The sequence below is a fragment of the Protopterus annectens genome, chromosome 5.part0 (genome assembly GCF_019279795.1).
Source record: "Protopterus annectens isolate FY-2018-M chromosome 5.part0, PAN1.0, whole genome shotgun sequence".
Taxonomy (NCBI): Eukaryota; Metazoa; Chordata; order Ceratodontiformes; family Protopteridae; genus Protopterus; species Protopterus annectens.
This window is the reverse complement of record NC_056735.1, coordinates 1,186,945,163-1,186,961,788: the sequence shown is the minus strand read 5'-3', so window position 1 is coordinate 1,186,961,788 and position 16,626 is coordinate 1,186,945,163. Positions and strand designations below refer to the sequence as shown.

The 16,626-nt window shown below is 42.7% G+C and overlaps 1 protein-coding gene across 2 annotated transcripts in view; it reads left to right on the top strand.

Annotated features, from left to right (window-relative positions):
* Window positions 1-16,626, top strand: part of TRIP12 (thyroid hormone receptor interactor 12) — a 3,849,287-nt gene that overhangs the window by 137,516 nt on the left and 3,695,145 nt on the right. Inside the window, exon 3 of one of the 2 annotated variants that reach the window (XM_044071052.1) lies at window positions 10,446-10,592. The exons of the other annotated variant lie outside the window; for it this stretch is intronic. Within the exon in view, the coding sequence (XP_043926987.1) occupies window positions 10,495-10,592 (98 nt within the window). The 5' untranslated portion in view covers window positions 10,446-10,494. The remainder of the gene's footprint in view (window positions 1-10,445; window positions 10,593-16,626) is intronic. 2 annotated transcript variants of the gene reach the window in all.

Sequence of the window (16,626 nt, the reverse complement as noted above, 5' to 3'; positions counted from 1 at the left end):
CCGATCAGACCATCGGAGCCGACATCTAGAAAGAGGTCGAGGTCACCATCCCTTGGCTCCGTTCATTCGGCTGCAGCGTCTCCCTTGCTGTCTGAACGGAGCCACAGATCTCACTCCTCCAGGTCATCGAGGCTCTCGGATCATGACCTCCAGAGGGTAGTGAGTCGACTTCTAAAGTCCGAGGCACTGGCCCAAATGCTTCAGAGCCCGACTCATCAGTCGATGCCTCAACCTATTCCTCTAAATATTCCTCCTCCGACTCCTTTGAGCTCGAGCCGGGCGTCGGAACCGAGACTGTGGTAGCGCCAGAGCCGATACATTTGTCTTCGCTCCGTCGCCGCTCGATTTCTTTGAAGAATCTCGGCGCCGGACTTCCCTCGTCGGCTCCGAGGGGTTGAGTGGCATCGGACCCTTGTCCGACCCCCCTCTCCCTCTCGGTGCTTCGGCGCTGGTGAGTTCGACTCTGACATCGGCCTCGGAGCCATCTCTGTCGGTGCCGAGGGAGGTTCTCAGCTTCTCAGAGCGGGGACCTCTAGCTCTGCCTGACAGGGGTGCGTTCGAGGTCATGCGGAGTGTGTTGGAACCTTGTTCAACTCCACAGTCGGCTCCGTCCGCCCCTCCCTCTTCGGTGCCTCAGGTAATGTCTACTCCCTCATCCCAGACCGCAGAGAGCCAGCTCCTCAAGAATCCCTGTGGGGATCTCATCCTCTTCGAGGCCTCCCTGAATTGGCAGGGGAGCCCCCTAGGAAGAGAAAGTGTAAGAGGAAGCACATAGACTCACCTGAGTCTGTCACCTCTGACACAGATTTAGAGGATTCCGAGGGTTCCCCCCGTTCCCCTTCTGAAGATGTCTCCTTTGCGGACATACTAGAGATCCTAAAACAGAGGGGAAATTGGCCAGCCCTTAACCCTTCGGAGGATGAATCTGTGTATCTTGAGGCGTTTGGCTCTCGCCCTTCCACCTCCTGCGTGTCCCCCCCCTTTGATCCCCTCATGCAGGTGGTGGCAAAGAAAGCCTGGACGGCTCCCGACTCAGTGGTCCCTACCCCCAGGAGACCTTCTAAATTTATAACAGCACCAACTGACAAACAATTTTTGACCAAAGGTGTTACTGTGGATGCTATGGTGGTAGCTGCTGCCACCAAGAAGGAACTAGCTGATCCCTTCAGTGCCTGTTCATCCCCCTAACAAAGAATCTAGGTCTATGGACAGGTATGGGAAGCGGATGTTTTCGTCAGCGACCTTTGCAATGCGTTCGTTGAACTACCTATGCCATTTCACCCGTCTCCAGAGAGACTTGATCAAGGAAGCGAGTGAGATGTTGAAGGATCCTACAGCTGCAGATTTTCAGGACAAAATGAACACCCAGCTGACTACCCTGAATTCGATAGCTAACTCCTCCATGCGCCTCCTTTCATATGCGGCTGATGGAGCGAGTAGAGCCGCAGGGACAGGTGTCGCCTTACGCCAGCATGCCTGGATGCGACTATGCAATTTTGGACCCTTTAAAACGTCTTTCACTAATTCCCGTTTGATGGATCATCTCTTTGGTCCTCAAGTGAAAGAAACCTTGACTAGGTGCGAGACGGATGGCAAAACTCTATCTGCCGTCGGAGTCCGTTTTCTACTCCTTCTAGACCTTACCCCAAAGGCCAGAAAAGTGGGAAAATGTGGCTCCGCAAACAATCTCAAGGAAATTTGCCTGACGCACAGAGTCTGTTCCTCCAGAGGCAGAGGAGGGAACAATAATGGTAGACGCCGCCCCAGAGGCAGAGGGGGTCCGCAGAACCAGGGCAATCGAGAAACCTTTTCCGATAAGCCCTTTCAGCATCCCTGAGGTGTTGCACGGCTGTCCACCTTCGATGGCAGTCGGGAAGATTGTCACTGTACCCAGAAGCCTGGCTATCCCTAACTCAAGACAAGTGGGTACAGTCCATCATTTCCGAAGGCTATTCCATTCCCTTCGTTCGCATTCCAAACCAATCAAAAAAATCCCTTCCAGATGTTCCACCCGCTCAAAGGGATCTTGCAGCTTTGGAAATTTCAAAGCTGCTTGCAAAAAGAGCAATTCAGCCAGTTCCAGCAGACCAGCAAGGATCACGAATCTACTCCAGGTTCTTTTTAGTTCCAAAGAAAACAGGGGACTGGAGACCAATTTTGGATCTCAGTATCTTGAACAAGTCGGTCAAGAAAACAAGATTTCGGATGGTCACGCTACAGTCCATCCTTCCCCTATTGGGAAAGGAAAACTGGATGTGCTCTATAGACCTTCAGGATGCGTACTATCACATAAAAATGAACAGACGCTCCAGAAGATTCCTCCGCTTCAGGCTGGGAACCAGTCATTTTCAATTCAGGGCCCTGCCCTTTGGTCTCACCACTGCCCCCCGGGTGTTTACCAAATGCATGGCAGTGGTAGCTTCTCACCTGAGACGTCAAGGATTCCAGGTGTTTCCATATTTGGACGATTGGCTCCTCACAGCTCCCACCAAGCATCTTCTTCTAATGGCCAGGGACTGCACCTTTCGCATTTGTCAAAACTTAGGCATTTCAATAAATTGTGAAAAGTCTGTTTTGTCGCCTTGTCGTACTATTACCTTCATAGGCGCAAATCTAGACACAGTCAACATGTCTGCGAGACTAACAGATCAGAGAATAACAGACATACACAAACTGGTCTCGCTCCTCTTCAGCAGCAACAGAATCAAAGCCAGGTTAGTTCTGAAAGTATTGGGGATTATGGCGGCTGCCATACCTCTGCTTCCTTTAGCCAGATTCCACATGAGAATCCTTCAATGGATGCTCTTCACACAATGGTCATACCAGCAACTTCCGATGTCCCACACCATTATGATTACGCAAACATGCAGGAATCATCTTCTGTGGTGGATGTCTTCCTCAGCTCTTCTTGGGAAGGCCCTTTGTTCCTTCCTCCGTTGCTACTCTGACAACGGACGCCTCCCTGATCGGGTGGGGGGGGCATTATCAGGGCAGAACTGTCCAGGGCACATGGCAACCAAACGAATGCCACTTGCACATAAATGTTCTAGAGATGAGAGCAGTGCTTTTAGCGTTGCAAGCCCTTCAAGACTCTCTTCCCTTGGGAACGATAGCAATCCAGACGGACAATATGTCTGTAGTGTGGTATATCAACAAACAAGGCGGAACCAGGTCCTATCCCCTATGTCGAGAAGCACTCAGACTGTGGCAATGGGCGATTTCTTCTCAGTGGTTTCTGATAGCAACGCACATCCCCGGGAAGTCCAATCAAATCGCGGACAAGTTGAGCAGAGCTATTCTCATGCCTCACGAGTGGTCTCTGAAAGACTCTGTTGTGAGAGAAATTTTTCTCAAGTGGGGTCAGCCTTGCTGCGACCTTTTTGCTACTCCCCAAAACAACAAGTGCAGAGATTATTTCACCCTATTCCCGTTACCAAGCCAGTCCAGCAGAGACGCTCTAGTCCAAGTTTGGCCCCGGGGACTTCTGTATGCATTTCCTCCCTTCCCACTAATCTCAAGTGATACAGAAAGCTATCGCTCAGAAGGCCTCCTTGATCCTCATTGCTCCTTACTGGCCTCGACAGGTTTGGTTCCCCTTTCTACATCAATTTCTGTTGGAGCAACCTTGGCATCTGGACCTAGTTCCAGATCTTTTGATCCATCAGTCGGGTCAGTTTCATCGCTCCCTCCCCTCTCTGAACCTCACTGCTTGGTTCCTCCAATTCCAACCTTAGCCAGGCTTCCTCAAATATCTCACTCTGTTCGAGATACTTTGATAGCTTCCCATAAATCTTCCACTCGAAAGATTTATCTGAGTAAGTGGAAACGTTTCGCCTATTGGGCTCAAGGAAGGGACATAGATCCTTTCACTGCTTCCATCCAAATAGTCCTTGATTTTCTAGCTGAACTCTTCCATGCAGGTTCATCTCCTTCTACTCTTAAAGTTCAATTGGCAGCTATTTCTAACTTTCATGCGGGCATTTCAGAGTCTGCCATAATGTCCCACAAGCTTTGCAAAGCCTTTTTGAAGGGAGTTTTTCTACTCAGACCTCCTATAAGAAATCCTCCCCCTCCTTGGGACCTAAATTTAGTTCTCAGTTCTTTGATTCTTCCCCCTTTCGAACCTGCAGCTTCCTGTTCTTTAAAATTGCTATCATGGAAGACTCTCTTTCTGGTAGCTATTACTTCAGCTAGAAGAGTTTCAGAACTTCATGCACTCAGCTGTCGACCTCCTTATCTGTTGTTCCATAAGGACAGGGTATCCTTACGAACCAACCAGTCCTTTTTACCTAAAATAGCCTCGGCGTCTAACCTAAATCAAAGCATTGACCTCCCTGTGTTTTTTTCCAGAATATTCTAATAGGTCTGAACAAAAGTTGCATTGGCTAGATGTTCATCGTCAGTTAAGGTACTATTTGGATAGAACCAAACAATTCAGAAAATCTGACCAGCTGTTTGTCTCTTATGCAGAAGGCAGAAAGGGACTTTCTGTTTCCAAAGTATCACTATCTAGATGGCTAACATCTCTAATTTCCATTGTTTATGAAATTAGACACCAAAAGCTGCCTAACAAACCTAAAGCCCATTCCACCAGAGCTTTGGCTACTTCTATAGCCTTCCAAGACAGACTACCTATTGACACCATTTGTGCAGCAGCTACTTGGGCTACTCCTCACACTTTCATTTCACATTATAAGTTGGATTTAGCTTCTAGGCATAGAGCTAACTTTGGTTCCACTGTTCTCAAGAGTCTGTTCCGTTAGGCCACCCGGGACAAGGTGCTAGGACGGTCCCATCCAGCAAGAATGAAGGCGAGATAGACAACTTAACATATAGAAGTTATGTTCTTACCATAACGTTCCATGTTAGTTGTCTTCTTCTCGCCTTCTTTCTTGCGTCCCACCCTCCTTCCCCCTGGCCTGGACAGACCTAGAGGAGTTTGATTGTAACCTCTCTTTCTACCACCTCTTTGCGATAGGTTTATGCCCTGCTGTGCATATTTTCCTAGATCAGGCTTAGGTCACCTTTTCTCTTTCCCTTTGTTTATAGAGGTGGACTCCTTTCCAGTTTTTCCTGATTGTATTATTAGCTGGGCCTAGCTCACAAACGAGATCTGAGGTAATTCACGCCTAGCATTGTGGGATATAAGGGGGGCCTCGAGCCGGTGGAACCAACTCTCGAGCTTTAGAGTGGCTGAGTCGGAGCCGAGGTCGGCTCCGAACCCATCCAGCAAGAAAGAAGGCGAGAAGAAGACAACTAACATGGAACGTTATGGTAAGAACATAACTTCTATTTTTTTGATTATATTACATTGCATTATTACATAAGTTATGTTTTGCCTTCCTTCTGGGGGCACCTGACATCTGGGGCAAGAAAAACTGAAGAAAATGGCGTCGGCTGGTTCTTCTATACCCCTGCCACACTGACATCAGGGAAGAAGCGACGACAACCGACGCCGGACCTAGACTTTGGAATTCGGCCGACCGAGGACCCGCCTGACAGCAGGATAACCCATCTGTTATGACTGCAGCTGTATTAGCACTCGAACATCTACATTTATGGTAGGTACAAAACTGTACTTTGTGTACACTTACCATAAATGTAGATGTTAGTGTATTCGCTATTGCAGACCTGTTTTCCCTCCCGCTTCCCCCTCTATTTCTTTGTTTCCTTCACGCCAATTTATATCTATGGGCATCCCCCAGTTTGGCCTTCCTCAGGCATGCTGGACAAGGGCTCCTGTAGGTTGGGGCAAGAAAAACTTTAGTAATGGAGTCTGTTACCTTGCTTTATACCACTGACTACCTGATGTCAGTCCCTGGCGACCTGTAGCCGACGCAGGAGGGATACTCGGCTCTGGTATTTGGGCTGGCCGAGGGCTACCCAGCAGGGATAACCCACAAGTGATGATTGCAACAGTGAATACACAATAACATCTACATTTATGGTAAGCGTACACAACTGTACTTTTTTGTGTACGCACATTAGTCGTTTGATAGTGTTATTGTGGTTGCTCTTTGTTTTGGTCTTTGTTGCTGTGTTTCCAGCTGAGATGTGGTGAGGATGTCTGGCAAGGCATCTGGCTTTAAGAAGGGTCTCCCCTGTGGGTATACGATTTCTCTCCGATGTCTATTTCAAATTTGTCCATTAACTTGAGGCCTCATACGTATAGGAGGATTGATTTACCTATGCTACCTTTGGGGCCAGAGCTCTCACCGCTGGTGGTCTAAACTTGCCCTTAAAGGCCACTCCTTGCTGCCATGGGGATGTTAAACCCTGCTTATGTTCGGCGGCTACACCTGATTCCAAGATTACATCTGTTAAACCCAGGGAGAAATCCAAGGAGAATAAGAAAGAGAGCAGCAGTCCTTGAGAAAATGCTCTCCTGACCCATAAGGGCTCACCAGCTCCTCATTCCCTGGAGCCCAGGTTCTCTCTTAAGCCAGTTAGCCCCAGATTTAGATCCTGCTTTCTACAGGAGAGATCATTTCAGATTATGTTGAGGTCCTGCCTATAGATCTTGTAGGTGGGGTTGGGGGGGGGGGCTGGCTCGGGCACTAGGGGATTGGGATGGACTGCAAAGCTTTTGGAGTCAACCCTTCCTTTAGGTGCATTGGCTCATTACAACTTGGCTGTGGCATCTGCTATGGATCTGAGCTGAATAGGCTTCCGGAGCTCATTTAGGCAGCTTAGTAGTTTGCCAGTGTTATTGTGGTTGCTCTTTATTCTGGTGTTTTGTTACTATTGTGAGACAGTGTCTCTAACCTTTGTCTTAGTTTTCTTCCTAAGCTCTGGTATTTGATCATTGTAGCTTAGGCTAACACAGCAGTGGTTTTATTAATGAACATATAATATTTGTGTAAATAAATGCTCCAGAACAGTAGATATTTTAATGCATCACTGTTGCAATAGGGACAACCTTCCTGCCTCTCCCCTTTCATTATGTTTTGTGTCGGGATGTGAATATTTTCTTTCCTTTGCTTCTAGCACATAGTAGCTGGCAGTGCTGTGGATTCCCTTACTCTGAGGCAGAAAAGTTCTCAATATTTGATTCCCCAACTATTGATTCGGAGATTTCTTCAGGAGCTGTTCAGAGGTTAGGATGCATTGAAGGTGCCCTTAAGCTTTTGAAGCTGGCCAGTTGTCATGTCCTTGCCAGCATGTACCACTTGAAGCTGTGGCTACTGCAGCTGCTGTAATCTATTCAAACGTCTACTGTTAAGGTAGGTTTCCTTACACACATGTAATTTTCTTAGCCTTTCCGTAAATGGTCATGCAGGGTGATAAAAAGTTGTACACCCACGCACAGGGCAGTAATCCCTATTTTTGTCTGTACTGTGAACAGAGAACATCCCTCCCAGAGGTTTACACCTCAGAAGGCTTAAACAAGCTGCCAGAAGCTCCAAGTCTGCCTTTCTTGGTATTGTGATGTAAGACTGAGCCTGCAAAAGTCTTTAGGAAGTGAAACACTGTAGATGTTGATATGTTTGTCACCCAGTTGAATGGAATCCCTCCCGCTCTTCTGCTTGCTACAACATAGCAGTGGCAAGTTAGGGGTGAACATGTTCTCTGATGCATGACAGGGGAGGTTTCTGTATGCCTTCTCAGTCATTCCTTGAGATTCCTCATCTCCTCACAAAGTTAAAGCAAAAAAGACCAATACTTCACTTTCACTGCCTTTGTGGGTGTTATCCTTTAAGTTTCAACTCATTAACTGTGACAGCAGAGATCACACTGTTATGTTAATCAGGTCTGCCATTGCTTCTGTGGAGTGCAATGTATACACAGTGCTTTAGTTCCACTGTGATCTAGAAAGGGTACTGAATTTGTGGTATTAAAGTAAGGGTATTAAATGTGAGAAATTGACTTAAACTGAACAAGAAATGCTAATTACAAGCTACTTTTTCCAGCTGAAAATATTGTCTAGCATTCGTTTTTTGTTTACTCTCCACTGCTGGCATTTTGAGTGGATGCAGTCAGGAGTGTAACAAACCCGCATTTAGTTGATGGAAGGTTTCAGTGAGTTCTAGCAGTATAGTAAACTCTCCAAGTTTTTGCCTGTTACGTCTTCCACAACTGGGAGGAGTAGTCTGCTCCACATTAGCGTTTTGAGTATTGGTGTAGGACCTTAATCAATTGTTCTTGTCAGATGAGGTCTGTGAGGGGATACAGGGAGCTAGAAAAGCTTTCACTTTGCTAATTTTTGCCTGCAGTTGAAGAAGATTCCTTAATTGGCAGAGGAGTTTCTTGTACCATCCGGAGTGATCTGCAGTCTCGGTCGACATTTAAGATGCCCATGTCTATCCCTTCACATTGTGATCCTGTGGTGGGCAGAATTCTGTCACACCGTTTGACTGAGCAGACATTTCCTTGAGGGAGAGCTGCGTCTATCTTTCCCAAGCATGTATGGCACCTTGAAATTCACAGCAGACTGGCTTTGGCAATCTTAGCATTTAGTGGAGGAGAAATTTAGAAAACATTGCTAATGGTAGCAGTCATCTCCACATCTCGTGTCAAAGCTGTAGGGTTTTGTGTTTAGGGAATCGTGTCTCCCTACAAATTGGGTTTCCATGAGGATGAGCCCACATTTTCTTGAAGTGTTTGGGAGATTACTCTGAATGATTCCATCTGTGTTTCCTTCCTTTGCAGCAGAAGAAACTGCTAATGGGGACCTTCACAACCTGGAAGTGAGCTAACATCACAGGTTTTTACCTGTGGAATGTATATGAATTTAAAACGACTGACCATCTCTTTTGCTTTGTGGAGAGGAACAAATTTGCAGTGACCAGGCATATACTTGGCACGTGGATTGCCTACGGTATTTTATGGTCAGTTGACCAACCACTTACTGCCAGATATTGTATTTATACCTTCACTACCAGCTCTGTGGTTGCTTTGGTGGCTTATTTCAAAAATGTTTATCTTGCACTCATTTGTGTTGCAGCAATTTGGACCTTAGTATAGACGGTCTAGCATTCAAGGCATGACTCAGTGAGGCTGCCTTTGTGAAGTGTTCTGCAAGACACTGCTGACTAAAATGTGGCCTAATTCAATCATCTGATTCCTTCCACTCAGGCAGTGGTGCTTGGTATTAAGGCCAGCTTATGGACCCATAAAGGTGGATCCTCTGTTTTAGGTCCATACAACAGAAGTCTTAACAAATCCTTAATGCTCTAGCTGTCTTTTGTCACCTTGCATTTGAATGGTACTCCCAGAGTCTCTGCTTTTAAGGTTCCTTGAAGATGGGTGAGTATGTATTGTGGTTTTACTTGTTTAATATTGTGATGTGATATCTGCATTATTTCTTGCTTTTGTAGGTTGGTATTAGATGGTGATGGGGGATAGTTATGTCAGGTTCCAGGAAATAGTGATGTTATGTGACTTGTGTATTGCATCACTGTATGCATCAGCCAGTTGTAGACTCTGTAGTTTTTTCTGCTATTGCTGCTAGTCCTCTAAACTAATGGCCAAAGTTATGGTTGCTTTGTTTCAAAATTTAAATGAGTGTTGATATATTTTTGTTTAACCTGTTAATGTGATAAATTAATAGCATTTTTGGTACACATTTTGGTATTGATTCTCACATTGCATGCTTTTTCTTAGTTTAGGTTTTCAGGCTTCCTTTAACTTTCTCCAGGAGCATTTGTTGGTGTACTGGCCATGTTAGCTGCTGTTTGTCACTGAGAAAGAGAGAGAAGTAGGGTGTGCACTGCACTTGCTTTCATACCTGTGCTCTCATTAAATAGCAACGACACAATATTGCATCCATGCACCTTTGGGAAGTTATCCGCTGAAAAAGACCAGCATAGGGAACTAACTGGCCTTCACCTAATTTAGTAGTGTTCTTGTATGTAAGGTCTGCATAAGCTTTGCAAGGACAGTGGTTGGTGGGGTGTATTTAAAATACCCTAAGGGCACCAGGTAGTAAAGATTGGGATTTGTACATTTCTTTGTAGATCTTTGCTTTCTCTGTGATCATGTTGACGTTTACAGGAATGTGCTCTGTGTATAGTGCTTGCTTTACAGGTAGCATTTTTTGTCTCACTAGGAAGTACAGGTATTTTTTTGGTCTCACTAGGAAGAATAGGTATTTTTTTGGTAGTTTTATTTACCAGAAGTTGTCGTCTTGAGGTTTTAGATATTCATTGGTTGTGTCAGTAGTATTTCTTTTTTTGTGAGATAGTGGGATGCATACTGCAGAAATGTTGCGGCAGTGAAAGACCATCAGTTATGTCTGTGTATGCACTCTGTTTGTGATGAGTGCTTATTTGTTTGCGAGTATATATGTATGTACCAGTGATGTCTATTTTTCTAGCTGCATTGTATGCAGTGTATTTTTATAATTTTTTGAAATGGATGATGTGTACTCTTGCTGATGCATATTTTAGGATTTATTTTCTGCGGTTAGTGTTGCATTCAGTAAGAAATAAATATTTTTTTTTCAGTGAATGATAGTGTCTAGAAAGGGTATGTCCCTTCAGGAGAGAGGTGCCAATGTCCAACCGGCCTAATAACAATCCAGGGGGGTCGCTGCGACGATCACAGAGGAACACTGCCGGGGCCCAGCCGCAAGACGACACTGCAGTGGGAAGGTGAGAATGCTGCACAGATGAGCTGCAGGTTGTCAGTACAATTTGAAGGTGAAGGGTGCAGCAGTGATAGATCTGAAAAGATGCAGCTCTGAATATAAATGTGTAAACATTTTTCTGCTTATTAAACATCAGTGTTAGGTGTGTGGAAGAATTGGCAACCTAAGTGCCTGTATTTAATTCCCAAGTTTACATCATTGGTACTGTGACCTTACCAGCAGTTCTATTAACTTGTGGTAATTTTAGAGACAGTATAATGCAGCAGTGATGCATGTATACATGTATACATGTGTATATGTAAAAATTGCATACAAACGTGTATGTATACGTACAGTATATAAAGTGTACACGTGTTTATGTAAAAAAAAAAAAAAAAAAAAAAAGCATAACATTGCTTTAATTGCTTTTTTGGAATTTTGCTGACCGTGTACATATTGGTTGCAGTGAGCAGCTGACTATGGTGTCTGTAAACCTTGCCGTTCAGAGTAGCATTCTTTGACTTCTGTAAATAATGCCTCTATCCCTCCTTAATAATACATGTATGTATACATCTGTGTAGGAGCGTGTGTGTGTATGGCACTATATAGATAGATACTGTGTAATTAATCTTTAATTTGGTACTGTTTGGTCACTTCTTTATTTTGTTGTGGACAGGTTTTTCTACAGAAGTCTTCAATCAAACTTGATCAAACTTTGCTATAGTTTACTTACTGCTAGGTATTTCCCCTTATTTGTGGTTAAGTGACTGTGGGATTGATAAAAGTCACGGTTGTGAGTGGGCAGAGCTCTCACAATGGAGCATATGAGGGGGTAAAATCCCAGTGTTGCGTGTTTAAGATGTCTTTGTAGAGTGGTTTAGTAATATGTGGCACTTAGTTTTTTTTTTCTGTTGCTTTATACAGTTTGGGTGCATGTTTGAATATAATTTTCTGATGGCAAATGTAAGTTGTTTCCCTTTGTGATTTTGTAGATCTGTATTTTTTTTTTTGTGATTTAAGGGATTGTAGATTATTAGTTGTATTTTGACAGTTTCATCTTCAACGTACAGTAATATAACTGGGGGGGGGGGGTGGAGTGGCAGATTTTGCATATTGGGCCCTGGACAGTTTTCAGAACCATGGGCCACACACACTTGTTCTGTTTAAAACGGTAAATGAATGCATGTGTTCTTTTGGCTTCCCCTTCCCAATTGTTTTTAATGTACACTTACCTGCCAGATTGTTTTAAGTTGCATGTATTATTTAATAAAGCAAGATTTGTCTTAAATTTGTAGTCTTGAACATCTTTCCAACAAGAAATGAAACAAAATTTGCTAACCAACATTTATAAAATTTCCCATCTTAACGTACTACTCCGACTCCTGCCATTATAGTAAACCAATGCCCATACTCCTCAGTTGCAGCCTACTTGGACTGTGTACTCCTCGCATGGTCTAATTATGATAAAAATGGCTATGGTAAAGTACTCCAAATTGCTTTATACAAAGGCGCGCACACACTAGTCCTACAAAGCCAGACCAGTGATTGCTTACCTTGATAATGACAGGATGGTCAATAAATTTCATCCTTAGACCATGTGCTTAGCAATTCTAGCCACATTGTTTGCTGCTTGCAATTCAGATGTCTGATTGTGGGGAAGGTAGAATAGCCACAGTATGTACTTCATGTTTGTTTCACATACACATTAGCAACTGTGAAGTATAACAGCTTAATACAAATACAGAGTACTTTTGCAAGTCAGACTGACTATTTAAAATGAACAAATGACAAGAGAATAAGGTACTCTTAACCCACAGACAGCCAGACACACCCACCCAGTAGTTATGGCCACTTTTTTCTGGAGGAGTACTTTTCAAACATTTGAATGTAATAGAAGTAATGGTCACACTAAAGTATTTCAAGGTTGTTTCACACAATTGCACACTAGCCTCTGTAGCCACAGTAAATTACAATTTAGCTTCACGCAAATGCACACTAGTCCTGAGAACCTAGATTTAGAGGGTAAGGTACTGTCACTAGCAGATGGCCCTCCACCAAACAGTTAGTCACTTTTGACTGTGTAACACTATTGACGTCTGGCCACAATGTATGTATTTCAACTTTGTTTTACTTGAACAGCAGCCATAGTAATGTATACAGACTGTATGTTCTCAAGAAGGATATTTTCTTACATTCCTCTAATTCGTTTAATGTAATAAAACTATGACTTGCCTCACATCTGTCTTGAAGTGGAACTGCATGTGATCCCTCTTAAACTAGTAACTTGCCACCTCCTGAATTTTTCTCTAATATACTTCTCTAACTAGCCATATCAGCCTTGTTTAACTTGTACTCCTTTCTTTCTACATCTCAGCTTTCTCCATACTGTTTTGCTGTAATATTCCATAGTATTCCACGCTCCTTTGACTACACTATAGGTAAGGTCCTATCTAAATGTGTACTTAATATACACAGATGGGGAACTCCCAAACAACTGCCCTCAGATATCTGGTTGTGATAAAAGTAAAGGTGACGCTACAAGTTTTTCACACAGTCTTACTTTAGCATTTGCAGCGGTAGTTTGTTTGAATTTTCTCATCTAACCTTTAAATATATGTTCCAGCCATACTATTGGACACTATTGGTCAGATAATTGAATTGTACACACACACACATGCTCGCGCTCTCTCTCTCTCTCTACATATATATATATATATATATATATATATATATATATATATATATATATATATATATATATAATGTGTGTGTATATTGTTACTTCTAAGGTGTACTGTATCCATTTCTTCCCAGGTCTGACTTGAAAATGAGCTCCAGCTCAGTAGGACTAACCTGATATAAAGGCCAACAAAAGAAAAAAAAAATGAAAGGGATTGCATAAAAAGATTCAAACGGGTTTTGCCTAAAATGTGCATTTTCTGAGCAATAAAGTTTGAAACTCTGTTTGCTGTTATTGCCTGACTGTAATCAATGATGTGCCAGAAAATCAAATATTTTGAGGGACAGGCTAAAACTAAGAGATGAAACTGGGGATACTCTGCAAAGTTTCGGACAGATGAAAGGGATGGTTATTTTCCATTTTGCTGTCTTTCATTTAAATCGCATTGAAAGCATTACATTAGTATCATCCATAAAGTAATCCCTCTAGTAATGGAACACAGAAATGTTCTTTTGCCAGCCGCACTGAAGTTATGTAAAGTGTGTGGAAAACATTCAGAGCTGATAGACATAATACATACTAAAACTCAGTAGGGGTTGTAGTTTCACAGAAATTGTCAAGAGTTTGAAAAAATGCAGAGCTGACAAAACATGATTCTTGCCAAAAATCAGACTCTCTTTGGGAGAGAGGGCTGCAAAACTAATAGGTTTAGAACACTGCCAGCATATTCTGCCTTGGTCAACAGACTAGGAAAGAAACAAGAAGCACTTTGGAGATGGCTGCTACATTAACGCCATCCTAAAAGTCATACCTTTTAACTGGACTTCATTACGAGGAACATTTCTTATGCCGAGTTAGTTTGTCAGTGTTCATTGTTAAGAATACTTTTAACTGATATCCATGGTTAATTAAATCATTTTAATTCAACAAACCAACCTTTTATAAAGTTGAAATAATTTTAACCATGTAAGCTTTCTAGATAATTGCCCATTTGTTCCACATTATTTGAACTAATATTCCACATTTTGAAGATGGTGGGTTGAGAGCTATGCTAAAAGTACACCACCATGAAATAAATTTAGTCAGCAGTATATGCAGTCAGTTAAGTTAACAAACACAGGATTGTTGGGCTTGTACAAACCCTCAACTCCCTGCTCATTCACCACGTTTCCCCACTGTAGTGCGATCCTGGAGTTAGTGTATGTGTGTGTGTGTGTGTGTGTGTGTGTGTGTGTGTGTATATATCTATATCTATATATATATATATATATATATATATATATATATAGTGGGGGGGCATAGCCCCCCACCTATTTTAAATGTTGTAAACCATAGACATGGATTCTTAAAAGTCAAATGAATAACTTTCCAGAAAATAATATATACACAAACTATGTTGGGGCTATGCCACCCACACACCCCCAGTGTGGGGGCTAAGCCCCCCCAAACACACCCTAACTATACATACTAACTCCAGGATCGCACTACAGTGGGGAACAGCGCATATACCTGTTTAGACGAAATGAGTTTCAGTCAAATGTGTTTTCAGTGAATTGTGCTCAGGGAATTTATTTTCAGTGAAATGAGGCTTCGATGAAGTGAGTTTCAGTGAAATTTGTTTTCTGTCAAACAAAGTGGACCCATATATATATATATATATATATATATATATATATATATATATATATATATATATATATATGACAAGTTAAATAATTGACACAGAAAAGATTGACCAAAACATGTCAACCATTGGACTAGAAATTACTGACAACCAGGTACACTGAAAAAAGCAACAGATTTCCTTTTCCAGTATACTAGCCATAAACCTTAAAGTTCTGCTCAAATTTGTCTAGTGGTAGTGTTACTGAAAGGTTTTTAAAATATTTATAGATTCATAGGATAATACTAGGCTATTGGCCTGGAGGCCCTTAGAAGCCTAGTCAAGAATTTTACCCATGTTCTCTCAAAGCTAGCACCTGTAAAAATGTTTTATGGTTGGGGACAGAGACATGGTTAGGGTTAGTATGCAGTGTTGTTTATTCCCACTACTGTAGTAGCTTTAAACCTGTATGGGATTTTTCCCTGACCTGGAAACAATTGGCTTGCTTCACAATGATCTGGTTCACTCCCCTGTCCCCACTTTAACTCTTGATTGCTGATTGGCTAGCCTCAAGGAGGGAAATCAGCATTTGGCCTGAAGGCTGCTTCAGTGTTTTCTTGCCACTTTGAGGAGAAGCATAGCTTTGCAGAAACAACAGTTGGTGAGGACCTTAATTTCTGTTAGGTAAGTCTCCGTTGGAGAGCCTGTCCACACAGAAATTGTTGCCCTTTTAAGAAAATCTTATTTTACTTACTAAACAGTATGTCCCCTTTAAGCAACCCTTTACTGTTCATCAATATTGGACACTTCCTGTTCAGGACTGAGATTTTTTTAGCTGCCTGTGTTTACCTAATTAGGGCAGTTTTGGTGAAAATGTGTACTTCTGTAAGCTTTCGTTTGTGACTATTTTTATTATGGGACAGTTAGGAATGTGTTTTACAGTGTGGTGCATAGGCTCACTTTGCGACAAGCTACCTGCCATTTTTTTCTTTTTCTGACAGGGTATTTTAACTTTGTTAAAAGGAGTGCCATGTAAAGTACCTTGGGATAAGAAATGTGCATATGTGTGCGCTGCTGGAGTACACTAAGTGACAACTTGTCTTCTGACTGACTTCCTTCAGCAATACTAACAGTTTTTGGCATCACCTCTTCTGCTATCCCATGGATATTTACAGTCCTACTGGTTCCACTCCCACTTTTCCTAGAAAGAAAAAAAAGTACTTACCTAGGAACCTTTGCTGTTGCTGCAGGCTCAATCTACTCCTTAGCTAATTGTGGATGAATCTCTAGTGGCAGTCAGTTCTTATCTTTCTAGCTTCTTTGGTGTAGTTCTTTCAGCCACCATTGGCCAGGGACAAGCCACATCCTCTTCAGCTGCTCCAGTGTCTGATATGGTAATGGGATAACCATCTTGTCTATGACTGGAGGCACTCTGGGAGGTTCTTCACAGGGCAGCTGAGGCAAGAGACCATTAGACTGGTCAAAGGTCCCTCCTTTGAGTTAGACGTCTTCAAAAAAAAAAAAAAAAAAAAAAAAACATTATTTACCTCAAGAAGTAAGTACAGTTCAGAAAGATGATTTTCTAACCTTAGCAAGGCATGCATTACAGGCTGAGAGTCTTGGTGTCCAGAAGACATTGCAATCAGCATCCCATGTAAGAAATCTCAAAGGAAACTGGGTCAGAGAATTCCGATTATGACAGAGATAAAGGCTTTTTCTCCTGCAGGTTCACATGCCCAACTTTCTGACTGTGAAAATATTAACTCTCCTACCCTT